Source organism: Schistocerca gregaria, chromosome 5, assembly GCF_023897955.1.
Source record: "Schistocerca gregaria isolate iqSchGreg1 chromosome 5, iqSchGreg1.2, whole genome shotgun sequence".
Classification (NCBI taxonomy): Eukaryota; Metazoa; Arthropoda; class Insecta; order Orthoptera; family Acrididae; genus Schistocerca; species Schistocerca gregaria.
This window is the reverse complement of record NC_064924.1, coordinates 259442241-259455920: the sequence shown is the minus strand read 5'-3', so window position 1 is coordinate 259455920 and position 13680 is coordinate 259442241. Positions and strand designations below refer to the sequence as shown.

General features: G+C 43.3%; 1 protein-coding gene across 1 annotated transcript; it reads left to right on the top strand.

Moving 5' to 3' along the window:
* Window positions 1–8662: 8662 nt before the first annotated feature.
* Window positions 8663–12820, top strand: LOC126273127 (ejaculatory bulb-specific protein 3-like). The gene is made up of 2 exons (XM_049976584.1): window positions 8663–8885; window positions 12575–12820. Exons 1-2 carry the CDS (start codon window positions 8687–8689, stop codon window positions 12763–12765), a joined length of 390 nt encoding a protein of 129 aa, XP_049832541.1. The 5' UTR covers window positions 8663–8686; the 3' UTR covers window positions 12766–12820.
* Window positions 12821–13680: the final 860 nt, after the last annotated feature.

Sequence of the window (13680 nt, the reverse complement as noted above, 5' to 3'; positions counted from 1 at the left end):
GTTCAGGTTAGGACTCTGTGCAGGCCGGTCCATTACAGGGATATTATTGTAGTGTAACCACTCAGCCACAGGCCGTGCATTACGAACAGGTGCTCGATCGTGTCGAAAGATGCAGTCGCCATCCCCAAATTGCTCTTCAACAGTGGGAAGAAAGCAGGTGCTTCAAAAATCAATGTAGGCCTGTCCTGTGATAGTGCCACTCAAAATAACAAGTGGTGCAAGCCCCCTTCATGAAAAACACGACTGCACCATAAAACCACCGCCTTCGAATTTTACTGTCGGCACTACATACGTTAGCAGCCATACCCACACCCTGTCATCGGATCGCCATGTTGTGTACCGTGATTCATCACTCCATACAACGTTTTTCCACTGTTCAATCGTCCAATGTTTACGCTCCTTACACCAAGCGAGGCTTCGTTTGGAATTTACCTGCGTGAAGTATGGCTTATGAGCAGTCGCTCGGCCATGAAATCCAAGTTTTCTACCTCCCACCTAACTGTCATAGTATTCGGAGTGGATCCTGATGCAGTATGGAATGTCTGTGTGATGGTCTGGATAGAGGCCTGCTTATTACACATTACGACCCTCTTCAACTGCCGGCGATCTGTCAGTCATCAGACGATGTCGGCCTGGACGCTTTTATGCTGTAAGTGTCCCTTCACCTTTCCTCTTCACTATCACATCGGAAACAGTGGACCAACCGGATTTTTAGGAGTGTGGAAATCTCGCTCTCAGACGTACAACTGACACACTACCACCTGACCTCGCTCGAAGCGGAGCGCACCATTCTACCCTCTCACAATGTCTAATGACTGCTGAGTTCGCTGATATGGAGTACCTGGCAGTAGGTGGCAGCACAATGCACCTAATATGAGAAACGTATGTTTTTCGGGTGTCCGGATAGTTTTGATCACATAGTGTATGTAAACAGCCGGAATACGGCGCTGCGCTCGGTAACGCATATATTAGACAACAAGTGTCTGTCGATGTTGTTAGATCGGTTACTGCTGCTACAATGGCAGGTTATCAAGATTTAAATAAGTTTGAACATGGTGTTGTAGTCGGAGCCGAAGGTCCACTCATGTACTCTTGATGACTGCGCGTACGAAGGTTTACGCATCGCCTGGGCCCGTCAACTCTGACATTGGACTGTTGATGACTGGAAATTTCTTAAGTGGTTGTACGAGTCTCGTTTCAAATTGTATCGAGCGGAAGGACGTATACGGGTATGGAGAGACCCTCTTTAATCCATGGACCCTGCATATCAGTAGGGGACTTTTGAAGCTGGCGGAGGCTCTGTAATGGTGTGGGGCGTGTGCAGTTTTAGTAATATGGGACCCGATATATGTCTAGATACGAATCTGACAGGTGACACGTACGTAGGCATCCTATCTGATTACCTGCATCCATTCACGTCCATTGGACATTCCTACGGATTTGGCCAATTCCAGCAAGACACTGCAACAGCCGACACGTCCAGAATTGCTAAGAGTGGCTCCAGAATCACTCTTCTGGGTTTAAACACTTCCGCAGGCCACCTAACTCCCCAGATATTAACATTATTGAGCATATCTGGGATGCCTTGCAACGTGATTTTCAGAAGAGATCTCCACGCCCTCGTACTCTTACGGATTTATGGACAGCCCTGCAGGATACATGGTGTCAGTTCCCTCCAACACTACTTCAAACATTTGTCGAGTCCATACCACGTTTTGTTACGGCACTTCTGCGTATTTGCACACGATATTAGGCAGGTGTAACAGGTTCTTTGGCTCTTCAGTGTAATTCTCCCTACAGATTTGATATTTGTTATGTTTTTTAGGCAGTTTGATTTTGCATTTCCCAATGCCATCGGGTGCAGAGTGCCAACATTTCCGGCCATTTCTTGTAGGTACGAGGTGTAAAATGTACCTACTGAATAGAATTTGTGTCGATTGTCCGTAGATTTCACGTGTAAATATTCTGTGTCTGTCATTTTAACAGAATCAACACTATTAACCACAGTATGTGTTACGTTGATTTTATATCGGTTTTGGAAGAGTTTTCACTACAATAAGCCGTATAATCAGGATCTGGTTCCAGAGAGCATTAGAAGTTATTGTAACGTTCGGAGTCACTTAGTCAGTTTCATGCATTAATTTGTTTCTTTTTGCATGCAGCTTGTCTTTTTTTACTGTCTCATCACTTAAACGTCTGCTGTTCAGCTTAGTCTGTGGCTCGAAGTCCATGTTGAATGGCTAGTTGTCTTCATTCTGGTTGGTTAGAGGCACAGCCTCGCTTGCATCTATGTACCGTGGCCCTTGTGTTACCAGGTCGTCCTAGTTCGGCCGTAAATTGGGATGGCCACCTTCACCGCACTATCCTCTGTCCGTAACATCGCTAAATGGTGTGAAACACCACAAAAGCATCAACGCACGCTGAAGACAGCTTTAAATGTTGAATTATTTCACAAAGCGGAAAAATACAGATCGATGTAAGCCGCAAAGTTTATTTACATCGCTAGATCAGAGATTCCTTCTTCCTCGAATTTTCCTTCTCAACTTCTACCCTGTACTCTTTGGGTAAAGCTTGTGGACATCGTCTACAATTGCTGGAAGTTTGTTGGCATCTTTTCGTTTCACTTTGGATAAATCTAACATTGAAATACGCCTGGATGTAAATGAAAATTTCTAAACAAGGGAAGTCTGGAACAACATATTTGAATGAAGGGCTGAAGGAGAGCGGGATTATCAGGTACGATGGGTACCATGCTGTGGACAGAGTAATGGTTGGTTGATTCGTTGATTTGGGGAAGGGGGCCAAACAGCAAGGTCATCGGTTCCATCGCATTGGGAAGGAAGTCGGTCGTGCCCTTTCAAAGGAACCAGCCAGATATTTGCCTGAAGAGATTTAGGAAATCACGGAAAACTCAATCAGGATGGCCGGACTTGGGTTTGAACCGTCGTCCTCCCGAATGCTAGTCCAGTGTGCTAACCACTGCACCACTACGCACTGAGCATGAAAATGGCATGCTCTTGGTAGTCGTAAGTGGCTTACAGAAAGAATAGTGTTATTTCCAGCCATTGTGCTCGGTTTGGGAAGAGTGGAGCGTAGTGAGGCCAGGAAAACATCGCTGAGTCCACAATGTGAGGTAAGCGACGTATTGACAAGCATCTTGTTTTGTATGACGTGATATTTCCAAGTGTTGAATTAATAAAGGTATTGAATGCAACATGCATAGAAATTATATAAAAACAGTGAAATTTTTATCATTGATACCAATGGAGCATGGGAAAGCACGTAACATGTATGTGTCTTCATTTTTGTGGTGTGCAATGTTATTCGTGTCGTCTACATGTATACAATAAAAGATGAATTCCACTATACGTGACTGCTCTTCTCCTACTCTCAAACACGTGTCATCCTAACAAATATTTCATGCGAAGTGTCCTGTGATACGTCAGTACCTTAAAGATAATGTAATAAATGAGCAGAATAAGCAATCACAGGTTTGACAAAGAGTTTTGGTTTTCAGGCGCCTTGTAACGTTGCGATTGTTACTCCAGTTGATCAATATCACGACAGTGACGAAGTGGTCACATACCTGCAACAGATTTCTTAAAACAGCTGTAAAACTTTTATACTTAGTTTACTGTAAGTAGTCTTCTATGTTACATGTCTCTACAGCAAGCTAAGCTGAAGCGATGTTTCTCGGCCGTCTGCACTTGATGAAATGGGGTGAAAGTTGAGCGGCGCACGTTGAGTTCCACAACGCCGGCTAGAGGGCGTGGATCGTCCGCTCTCGTAGCGACAACGTACTAGTTTGCACCTACGGTATGGCACCGTAGTTATCGATACCACAGGCAACAGGAGGAATACTTCAGTTGATAGGCGAAAGAAGGAACCACAAAAAATTTCAGGGAAATTCAGAATACAGAAGTTACTTAGGAAATACAGGGGAGCTAAGACGAAATGGCTGCATGAAAAATGTAAATAAATCGAAAAAGAAATGATTGCCTGGATGACTGACTAAGGGTAGAAAAAAAGTCAAAACAACCTTTGTTGTAATTAAGAATGTAATGGGAACTCCCCGGTTAAATGGAAAGCAGAGACCGGAGATGTGGAAAGAGTACATTCAAGGCCACTGCGAGCGGGAGGACTTACTTGATGAGGTGATAGAAAAAGGAATGGGAGGCGACAGGGAACATATGAGGGATCTAGTATTAGCATTTAAAATTGCTTTGGAGGACGTATGACCAAATAAGAGAAAAGGGGTGGATAACACTACATCAGAATTTCTAAATTCATTGGGCGAAGTGGCAACAAACGATATTCATGTTGGTGTGTAGAATGTATGAGACAGGCAATGTACCATCAGACTTTCGGAAAACGGTCAGTCATACAATGAACTTAACAGCTCGTACATGCAAGTTTCTCACAAGAGTAATATACAGAAGAACGGAGAAGGATGCTGAATTTTTTTGGGTGACGATTAGTTTGGCTTTAGGAAAGATAAAGGCTCCAGAGAGTTCTGATGTGGCGATTGATAAAGGAAGTAAGACTTCGAAATAGCGTTCGACAATGTAAAAGGCGAGATATTCGGTATCCGTAGAAGAAGGGGTAAGGTATAGGGAGAGGCTGGTAATGCACTATATTTACAAGAACCGAGAGCGAACAGCAAGAGCGGAAGACCAAGAACGAAGTGCACTGATTAAAGAGGATATAAGACAGGGATGTAGTCTTTTGCCCCTACGGTTCAGTCTGTACGTCGAATATGCAGTGACGAAAATAAAAGAAAGGTTGAAGAGAAGAATTAAAATTCAAGGTGAAAGGTGTTAAGATTCATTGTGGACAAAGTGAAGAAGAGTTATAGGATCTGTTGAATGGAATGAACAGTATAATAAGTGCAGAATGTGGGCTGAGAGGAAATAGAAGAAAGACGAAAGAAATAAGAAGTAGCAGGAATGAGAACAGTGAGAAATTTAACATCATAAGGAATTCTGCTGTCTAGGGGCAGCAAAATAACCAGTGAAAGACAGCGCAGGGAGGACATAAAAAAGCGGGTAATCGTAGCAAAAGCGCATTCCTGTCCAAGAGAAGTCTACTAGGATCAAACATACGTATTAAGTTGCTGAAGAAATTCCTGAGAATGAACGTTTGGAACACAGCATTGTATGGTAGTGAGACATGGACTGTGGGAAAACATGAACAGAAGATTATCGAAGAATCTGAGATGTGATGCTACAGAAGAATGTTGAAAATTAGGTGGAGTAAGAAAATAACGAATGGCGGCGTTCTCTGCAGAATCGTCGAGGGAAGATAAATTGAAAACACTGACATGAAGAAGAGAGAGAAAGGAAGGACATCTGTTAAGACATCAGGGAATTACATCCATGGTGCTAGAGGGAGCTGTAGAGAGTAAAAATTGTAGATGAAGATAGAGATTGACGTACATCCAGCACATAATTGAGGGCATAGATTGCAAATACTAATCTGAGATGCAAAAGTTGGCACAGGTGAGGAATTGATGGTGGGGCGCACCATAAACAAAAATCTCTCTGTCTCACCTTAAAAATCAACATAATGATACCTGTATTAAAGAAAGAAAATTCCAATTTTGATGTTAAGAGCGTTTATTTTTCTGTAACAGACAGGAGGATAACTATCTACAACAAAAATGTTCCAAAGGGTATGAGGTACTTTATATATCCTCATTCACTTTCCACGCGGTTCACTGCTTCCAGTTTCTGTCTGAGGCGCTGATCACTCAGCTAAGGAAGTGGACACGGGCACGCTTCAGTTTCTCATGTGAACGAAATAGCCGTCTGTGCTGGTGGTCAATAGCCCATTGAATACAGTCAAAAAAGGTCGAATTCGAAAACAGTTTGTGTGGTCATAAATATTTGTACAGTGGTCGGAGGAGTACTACGTACTTGTGGTTTATCCTTAACAAACTACTCGCCCACGAGACGTTAAATTATAATCTCCTTCCGTACTGTGTTTTTTTCTTTATGTACATCTGGATTACTGGACAGGGATTTAAGCTACTCACGAATCAAGTATAGTCATGTCCACTGACATATAGGTTTTATGGAGAAGAAAAGTAGTTCATTGCTTTAGCAGTGGTACGATGTTTCATAATGGAAGTCTTTTAGATAGATAGAGTATTCCTTTATTTTTACTAAAGATTATCTGATAGTAACTGTCAGTACATAAAGTACGCGAAGGCGTTTTATTTCTTGAGCATTACGTTTGGCTGGACTGCCAATTTCATTGAGAGATAGCAGATGAAAGTGGGCCAAAGGGAGCCATTGATATAACGTAACTTGCAGAAGGTGACGCCGACGCCATGTAGGACAGCATTCACCTAAGGCTGTTGTGTGTACTGTACAGGATGAGGGGACGCCCATCGTGAGTGGACACATTGTGGACAAAAGTTAACGCCGCTGCCTTCCAAATGGGCTCAGATCAGTCATTGGAATTCTGCAAGTGATCACCGTCACTCCCACCTTCGTAAAGCGTTTTCTGCGTCGGGGGTGATGTAATGTACAGTAAAGGTTCCCAAAGGTGGGCTGCAATGAGCCTTCGGTAGAGGATGCAGAAAAGACGGCGCCATTCTGCCGATAGAAGGGCGAGATACCGTTGGGCCACAGAACATGTGAGGGGAGGTGTGAGTATTTTATAAGTGTGAGACTGTGAATTTCTCGTCCGAAAAGATCTGTAGCTGGCCCTCATATATATATATAAGGCAGATAGAAATCTTAGGAGGGTCATAGGAAACAAAATGTAAAAATGCTAATGCGCTTCTTTGAGGCACCGACAGGACCGAGCGGAATCGCATTTCTTTCTTTAGCTGTAGGCCTCTGGGTGCAAAAATGCGGGGATTTCATTGATCAGTCTGGTCTGACGTAGTAGTTTTGGAAAACTGTTGACAAGCGGGAGGACGCTACAGGAGAATGGACATTTGGCATTGGATGATAACTCATGAGAGGCTAGGTTTGGCTCCCGAAGATGGGTCAAATGTTACAGACAGGAGGAACGAAAGGCTATTCATTCGTTGGTAGTGAAGGAATCAGAATTTTCCCAGCAGAATTCGGTGTGAGAAGTAGTCACTCCACTTTGCGGCTCCAAGTGGAGCATGATGTAAAGTTTGTGTTAGGTATCTTTTCGGGATTCACAGGCATCATCCGGAACAATGGCTGCCGACAGCAGCACTAGTGGACAACACGACGACAGTGTTAAAACAATAAATAACTTTAAAAAAATAGAAAACTGGTAAGATCTGCAATAGTCTTCGTATAGATTGCAAATACTCAGTAACTGCTCGCATGTTAATTTTGGCAATCACTGTCGCCGGATCGTTGAAACAGATCAATGTACTAATAATGTAGTAGTAAACTACATATCGGTTTCTTGTGTTGAATATCTGCCAACCTTAGTTACTAGTAACTGTTTCATGTTCTTATGACAATTTGTCAGTGAACAGGATGTTATTAAACATGTTAGTTTTGCCAGCCGGTGTAGCCGAGCGGTTCTAGGCGCTTCAGTCTGGAACCGTGCGACCGCTACGGTCGCAGGTTCGAATCCTGCCTCGGGCATGGATGTGTGTGATGTCCTTAGGTTAGTTAAGTTTAAGTAGTTCTAAGTTCTAGGGCACTGATGACCTCAGATGTTTAGTCTCATAGTGCTTAGAGCCATTTAAACCATTTGAACCACGTTCGTTTTAGTTTTAAGTGCAACTACTGAACTCGTTTTATGTGATGACTTGTAATAAAGAATAGATCATATGGTAACTTTGATATTCATTACATATGTATCTCACCTCATCACAAAATTAAATTACAGTGTCACTATTCCATCACCTTTTTGAAACTGTAGGGCCACAATTTAGCGTTAAAAAAATCCTTGCGAAATAAATGATAGTTTACAGTGTTGATTGGTCATCTACCTATCATTGCAGATTAATTACCTAAAGGTGTGAGTGGTGGGTAGGACAAGGGAATTCAAAAAACATGGATACTTTCGCCGAATGACCATCAGGTTGCCACAAAAATACGCCTTAAATGAAAGAAAACTTGTCAATCGACTAAATTCCGTTTTAATGAGTTCCTAGGGATAAACACTATTCAGTTCCATTTTAAAAGGCAGCTTCAGTGTTTCGATAGATAAACACAAAAAAGACTGAGCGAATTTCACATCAGCCGCTCTTTGTCTTGCTCTGTAATCGATATTTACAACAGGTACAAAAAATCGGAAATAGTTTATAAACAAAGTAGAAGATAGTTAATTAGTGTGCGTAACTATACCTTCTGGATGGAACTATTTTGACAGCAGCATTGTTCGTGTGTCCTGTGAAGTGTAACAGCCCGGGGAAACCCTGTACAGACTGCAACTGATATTCTGCTGGTATACATTTACATGTCGGATGTCGCTAGTACGAGTACCCACAGGAAATTAAACTCTTGCAACACAGGAAAAGGAGTAGAGGACAAAGGGAAGACGGTGTTGTACTCAAAGTGCTGCAAGCAGACACGACGAGGATGGGAAAACTAACGATGTAATAACAGCGGGAAAAACTGGGGGCTGTGTACTTATTACGTATTGCACCTTTGGGAAAAACAAGAGCGCCATGGCGGAGTTTCTGTATATAAGGAGAGCCGGTGCTTCCGCCTTCATCCTCAGTGTCCCCTGGAGAGCAGCAGACATGAAGGCCACCCTGGCACTCGTAGCGGTGCTCGCCGTCATGGCGCTAGCTGCCGCAGATGAGGAGAAGTACACCACCAAATTCGACAACATCGACCTGGACGAGATCCTCGCCAACGACCGCCTGATGCACCAGTATGAACTCTGCCTCACCGAGGAAGACGACAGGAACTGCACCCCGGAGGGCAAGGAGCTCAAGAGTAAGTTCCCTGGCACCAGCGACTGATGACAGCTTTTGCTATGTTCGTCGTAATCTTCACTGTTCTGTAAACAATATTCTCTGTATAATACTTAACATCAGCAGCTCAGATCTAATAATACATGCAGCTGAGCCAAGTAGAGTAGGCCGTAAGGGCACAATGATTGCAATTCGTAATCAACAAAAATGTATCCGACCATCGTAATGTGTTGCGCAAATGGGTGGATGGAGAAATATTAGTCAGAAATTTCATGTACAATCCAAATACAATAGTAGAAATAGATAAAACAAATTTAGTAATATGACTATTTAACAAAGTGAGGGAAAAGGAATGTGTCATATCATGAAGCACCAGTTCGACGTTTGTCAAACCAAGTGGAGACGTTCACCACAAAACCAATATTAAATGTTTAAATTTTCATTCCACTCGGAACCGCTGTCGATCGTCAGCATCTGTATGAGGCGTGACTCCCACATGCACGAGTACACTCTTATATTCGTTATGGCATTGATCAAATGGCCTCAGAATATCATAATTAGAAATTTGTTACCTTTTCATGAAGACTGCTGGCCTGATGTTGGCATGAAAGTACAGTTTTCAACTACCTCGTCCCAGGCATTCTCTACGGCGACAGGGTAAAGGGCCAGGAGTGCCAATCAAGGATTCGACTATTCCGCAGGCCTTTGTTATGACAAATGCAGTGTAACTTCTTGCATCATTCTGCTGAACAATCCTGGTCTAGCGGAGTATGACAAATGATTGCCAAATAGGCATACTGGCAAACATTAAACAATTACCAAATGAGTCCTGCTGTCACATCCACTTGCTCCACACACCATAATTCCAGGATGTGTAGAAATGTAGGTCTCGAGATCTAAGCACAAGAAACAAAAGCGACACTCACCACTGAATGCCATTCAGTATCCTGGTTGGCTCTGCTTCATGTAAGTCTCAGTTGTGCCTATGGTATACCACAGAGGGCAACGCAAGAGAGCTCAAGATTTCAACCCAGTTACACGCAATCTTCTCCCGGAAGGTTCGCGGCAACAGACTGCCGATGGATGAGTCACCATCAACAGTGCCACATGTCCTTCCTCCATAAGAGAGCTTTAGAAATTACAGCAGAACACTGACGCCAAATATAGTGAGCGGCAACATTTCGCTACCACCTCTCCTCCCCTTGTCATCCAAATACTGATGCTATAAATTTCCTGCAAGTACAGCGCGTTAGCGACCTCGGGTATGGAGCCACTGGCGGGAGACCTAGAGTTTATCTGGTGCATTATACCATTATTAACATTAAAAATCCGTACCAAAAAGTATAGGAGACGGATAAACTCCGAAGGAGGACTAAGCATTTTTTTTCCTTGTCCTTACCCTTGTAACTAGTTTGATGCATTGCCCTCTCTGCCAACTTCATCTCAAAAGAGCATTTGCACCCAACGTCGTAATTCCTTGTTGGATTATTCCAACAGTCCTGCAGTTTTTACTCTAGCTTCAATTTTGCAGTGTAATGTTTGTTTCGCCTGTCTACTGAAGTTAATGTGATAGAAGCATGAGCTTAACAGCCCAACTGTCAGCAGTATGAAGGTCACATTGAACATCATATTAGTGAATTCCAAGCGGCGAGAATACATCATCTGATTAATAATTTACAGGCAACGCTTTGTCGTTAGGAACTGACCCCAGATGACACGGAAGGCGGACTCGCCAGTATAAAAACAGGCAAAGAGTGCTGTGTTGTCAGTAGAGAACCAGTAACAGCACTAGTTCGTCAGGAGAACTCGGTGACTTCGAACGTGGTCTGATCATTGGATGTCATCTGAGTAACAAATCTATCACGCACATTTCAACCTTTCTAAATCTGGCCAAATCAACTGTTGGTGATGTGATTGTAAAATGGAAGAGCGAAGGAACAACGATAGCTAAACGAAAACCGGGAAGACCTCATATACTGACAGACGAAGGCCGTCTAACGTTGCGCATCGTGGTTGTATAAAAATCGCATGAAATGAGCGAAATGAATCATTCGCGACTTTAAATAGTGCTACCAACAGTCCAGATCACACAAGTGCTGAAGCGAGGGAGTTAAAAGAATGGGTGACATTGATCGAGGCACTCCTAAGCGGCACGCTGCTACAGTCACTGGTAAGTGACGCTTGGGGTGATGGGGATAATGTAAAGAGCGACTCCACTGGTCAGTTGAATGCTGGATTTAGAGGAATCAATCACACTATAGCCCGTGGCAATCCCATGGCACGGTTTGGTTCAAAATGGCTCTGGGCATTATGGGACTTACCAGGTATGGTCATCAGTCCCCCAGAATTTAGAACTACTTAGACCTAACTAACCTAAGGACAGCACACAACACCCAGTCATCACGGGCACGGTTTGGGTTTAGCGAATGCATAAGGAACGTTACCCAGCATCATGTGCAGTGCCAAAAGTGGAGTACGGATGACGTGGTGGACGTTTTCAGTGGTAAGGGTGTGCTCCTTGTATTACGGTTAAGAAAACTCTACTTGCCTAAGGATACAAATACATTCGAAAGCACTGTGTACTGCATACAGTAGAGGAACAGTGCGGAAACGATGACTGTATCAGAATGCCAATGCACTCTGCCACAAAGGAAAGGAAAATGTGTGAGGCAGTGGTTTGTAAACATTCCTTAAATTGATTAGCTAACACAGAGTTCACACTCGAACGCACTGTAACACCTTCGAAATGAGTCACAACGCCGACTTCAAACCCCAATGACCAACATCACTACTTCCTCAGGTTTCGGCTTCTGTGGAGGACTGGGCTGTCATTCCTCCACACACAAATTCAGACACCTCGTTGAAAGCGTCCGCAACAGAGTTTAGGCCGACAAAAAGGCGAAGGCCGGACAGAGCCCACATTAGTGTTCACTAATACATGTTCGGATATTTCATGACATAGTGTAATTCGCTTCTAAGAGCTATTTATGCTAAGATACTTATTTGCGCTGCTAGTAGTATTTCTTCGTAACACTCAAAGACCTAGGAAAATGGCAAGTCATAATAAGAGTTATTTGTATTCATTGTTATCTATGTGCCTATTTTATCTAACATTATTAAATTTAATTTTTTTAAAAGAAATATACGAAAGCATTTGCTTAATAAATTTTCTTGGTCTCGTCCTCGACTGAAATACCACTACTGTATAAGTCTGTCAATGTATAACATTACTGTCATTGAGAATTGATGTATGTACGACGACAAATGGCTCCATAAATGTGATGTCTTGTAAGTAATTTTATGGGCTGCAAAGTTAACAGCTGAGCAATGAGGTTGAATGCAAGAATATTTAAGAAGTTAAAGAAACTTTGAAGCCTGCCAATGTGAATAACATCTTTCACATTTACGTTTAATAAGTTAACAGGTTCGCATATAACTTTACCCTGCAATTTCCCAAACGAAAAGGTACCACAGATTACTCAGATTGAGTTTGGCACAAGTAGCTAATGTTAACCTTATTAATACACTCTTCATAATGAAGCATTGAACTGAATTTTTATGAAAATGAAACTGCCACTGTATAATAAGTATTGATAGCAACCGTGATCTTTGTTTCGTATAACATTACTCGCAGTTGTGATTTAAGAAATAACTACTTTTATCACAAAAAGTTCCATTCCACTGAAGATTTCGATGTTTGTTTTCTTGCAGAAGACATCCCAGACGCTCTAGAAACTGAGTGCGCAAAATGTAATGACAAACAGAAGGAAGCCATCAGGAAAGTTATCAAGTTCTTGATCAACCAGAAACCACAAACATGGGAGAACCTGAAGGAGCATTACGATAAAGATGGAAAATACAGTGAGAAGTATAAGAAGCTTGAGGATGAGCTGAAAGAATAAACACCTTGTTAACATGTACATCTGATATACCGAATAAATTCTTATAGCAAATTTATCTTTTGCCTTGTTTATGTCCGGCACTCGGAGGTGCAGGGAGTCGTAAGAAAGTCGGTTGACAGCTGGTTCCCAAGAAGAGCGTTTCAATTTTGGTGCGGTTCTTAGTATTTAAACAGAAATAACACGCGAATGCATCTTTTAATGTCAGAAAGAACGGACAAAACTTTCTAGGCTTATTGGCGCCTCACATCTTTATGGGCATCTGCAGACGGAAAAATTCTCTCTAAAATAGTATTGTGGTTAACTACACTCCTGAAAATGAAAAAAAGAACACATTGACACCGGTGTGTCAGACCCACCATACCTGCTCCGGACACTGCGAGAGGGCTGTACAAGCAATGACCACACGCACGGCACAGCGGACACACCAGGAACCGCGGTGTTGGCCGTCGAATGGCGCTAGCTGCGCAGCATTTGTGCACCGCCGCCGTCAGTGTCAGCCAGTTTGCCGTGGCATACGGAGCACCATCGCAGTCTTTAACACTGGTAGCATGCCGCGACAGCGTGGACGTGAACCGTATGTGCAGTTGACGGACTTTGAGCGAGGGCGTATAGTGGGCATGCGGGAGGCCAGGTGGACGTACCGCCGAATTGCTCAACACGTGGGGCGTGAGGTCTCCACAGTACATCGATGTTGTCGCCAGTGGTCGGCGGGAGATGCAAGTGCCCGTCGACCTGGGACCGGACCGCAGCGACGCACGGATGCACGCCAAGTCCGTAGGATCCTACGCAGTGCCGTAGGGGACCGCACCGCCACTTCCCAGCAAATTAGGGACACTGTTGCTCCTGGGGTATCGGCGAGGACCATTCGCAACCGTCTCCATGAAGCTGGGCTACGGTCCCGCACACCGTTAGGCC

Bases quoted from the DNA above. Each gene is read 5' to 3' on its own strand.
- LOC126273127 (XM_049976584.1), top strand. From the start codon at position 8,687: ATGAAGGCCACCCTGGCACTCGTAGCGGTGCTCGCCGTCATGGCGCTA. The intron at 8,886-12,574 runs GTAAGTTCCCTG...GTTTTCTTGCAG, and splicing joins GGAGGGCAAGGAGCTCAAGA to AAGACATCCCAGACGCTCTA.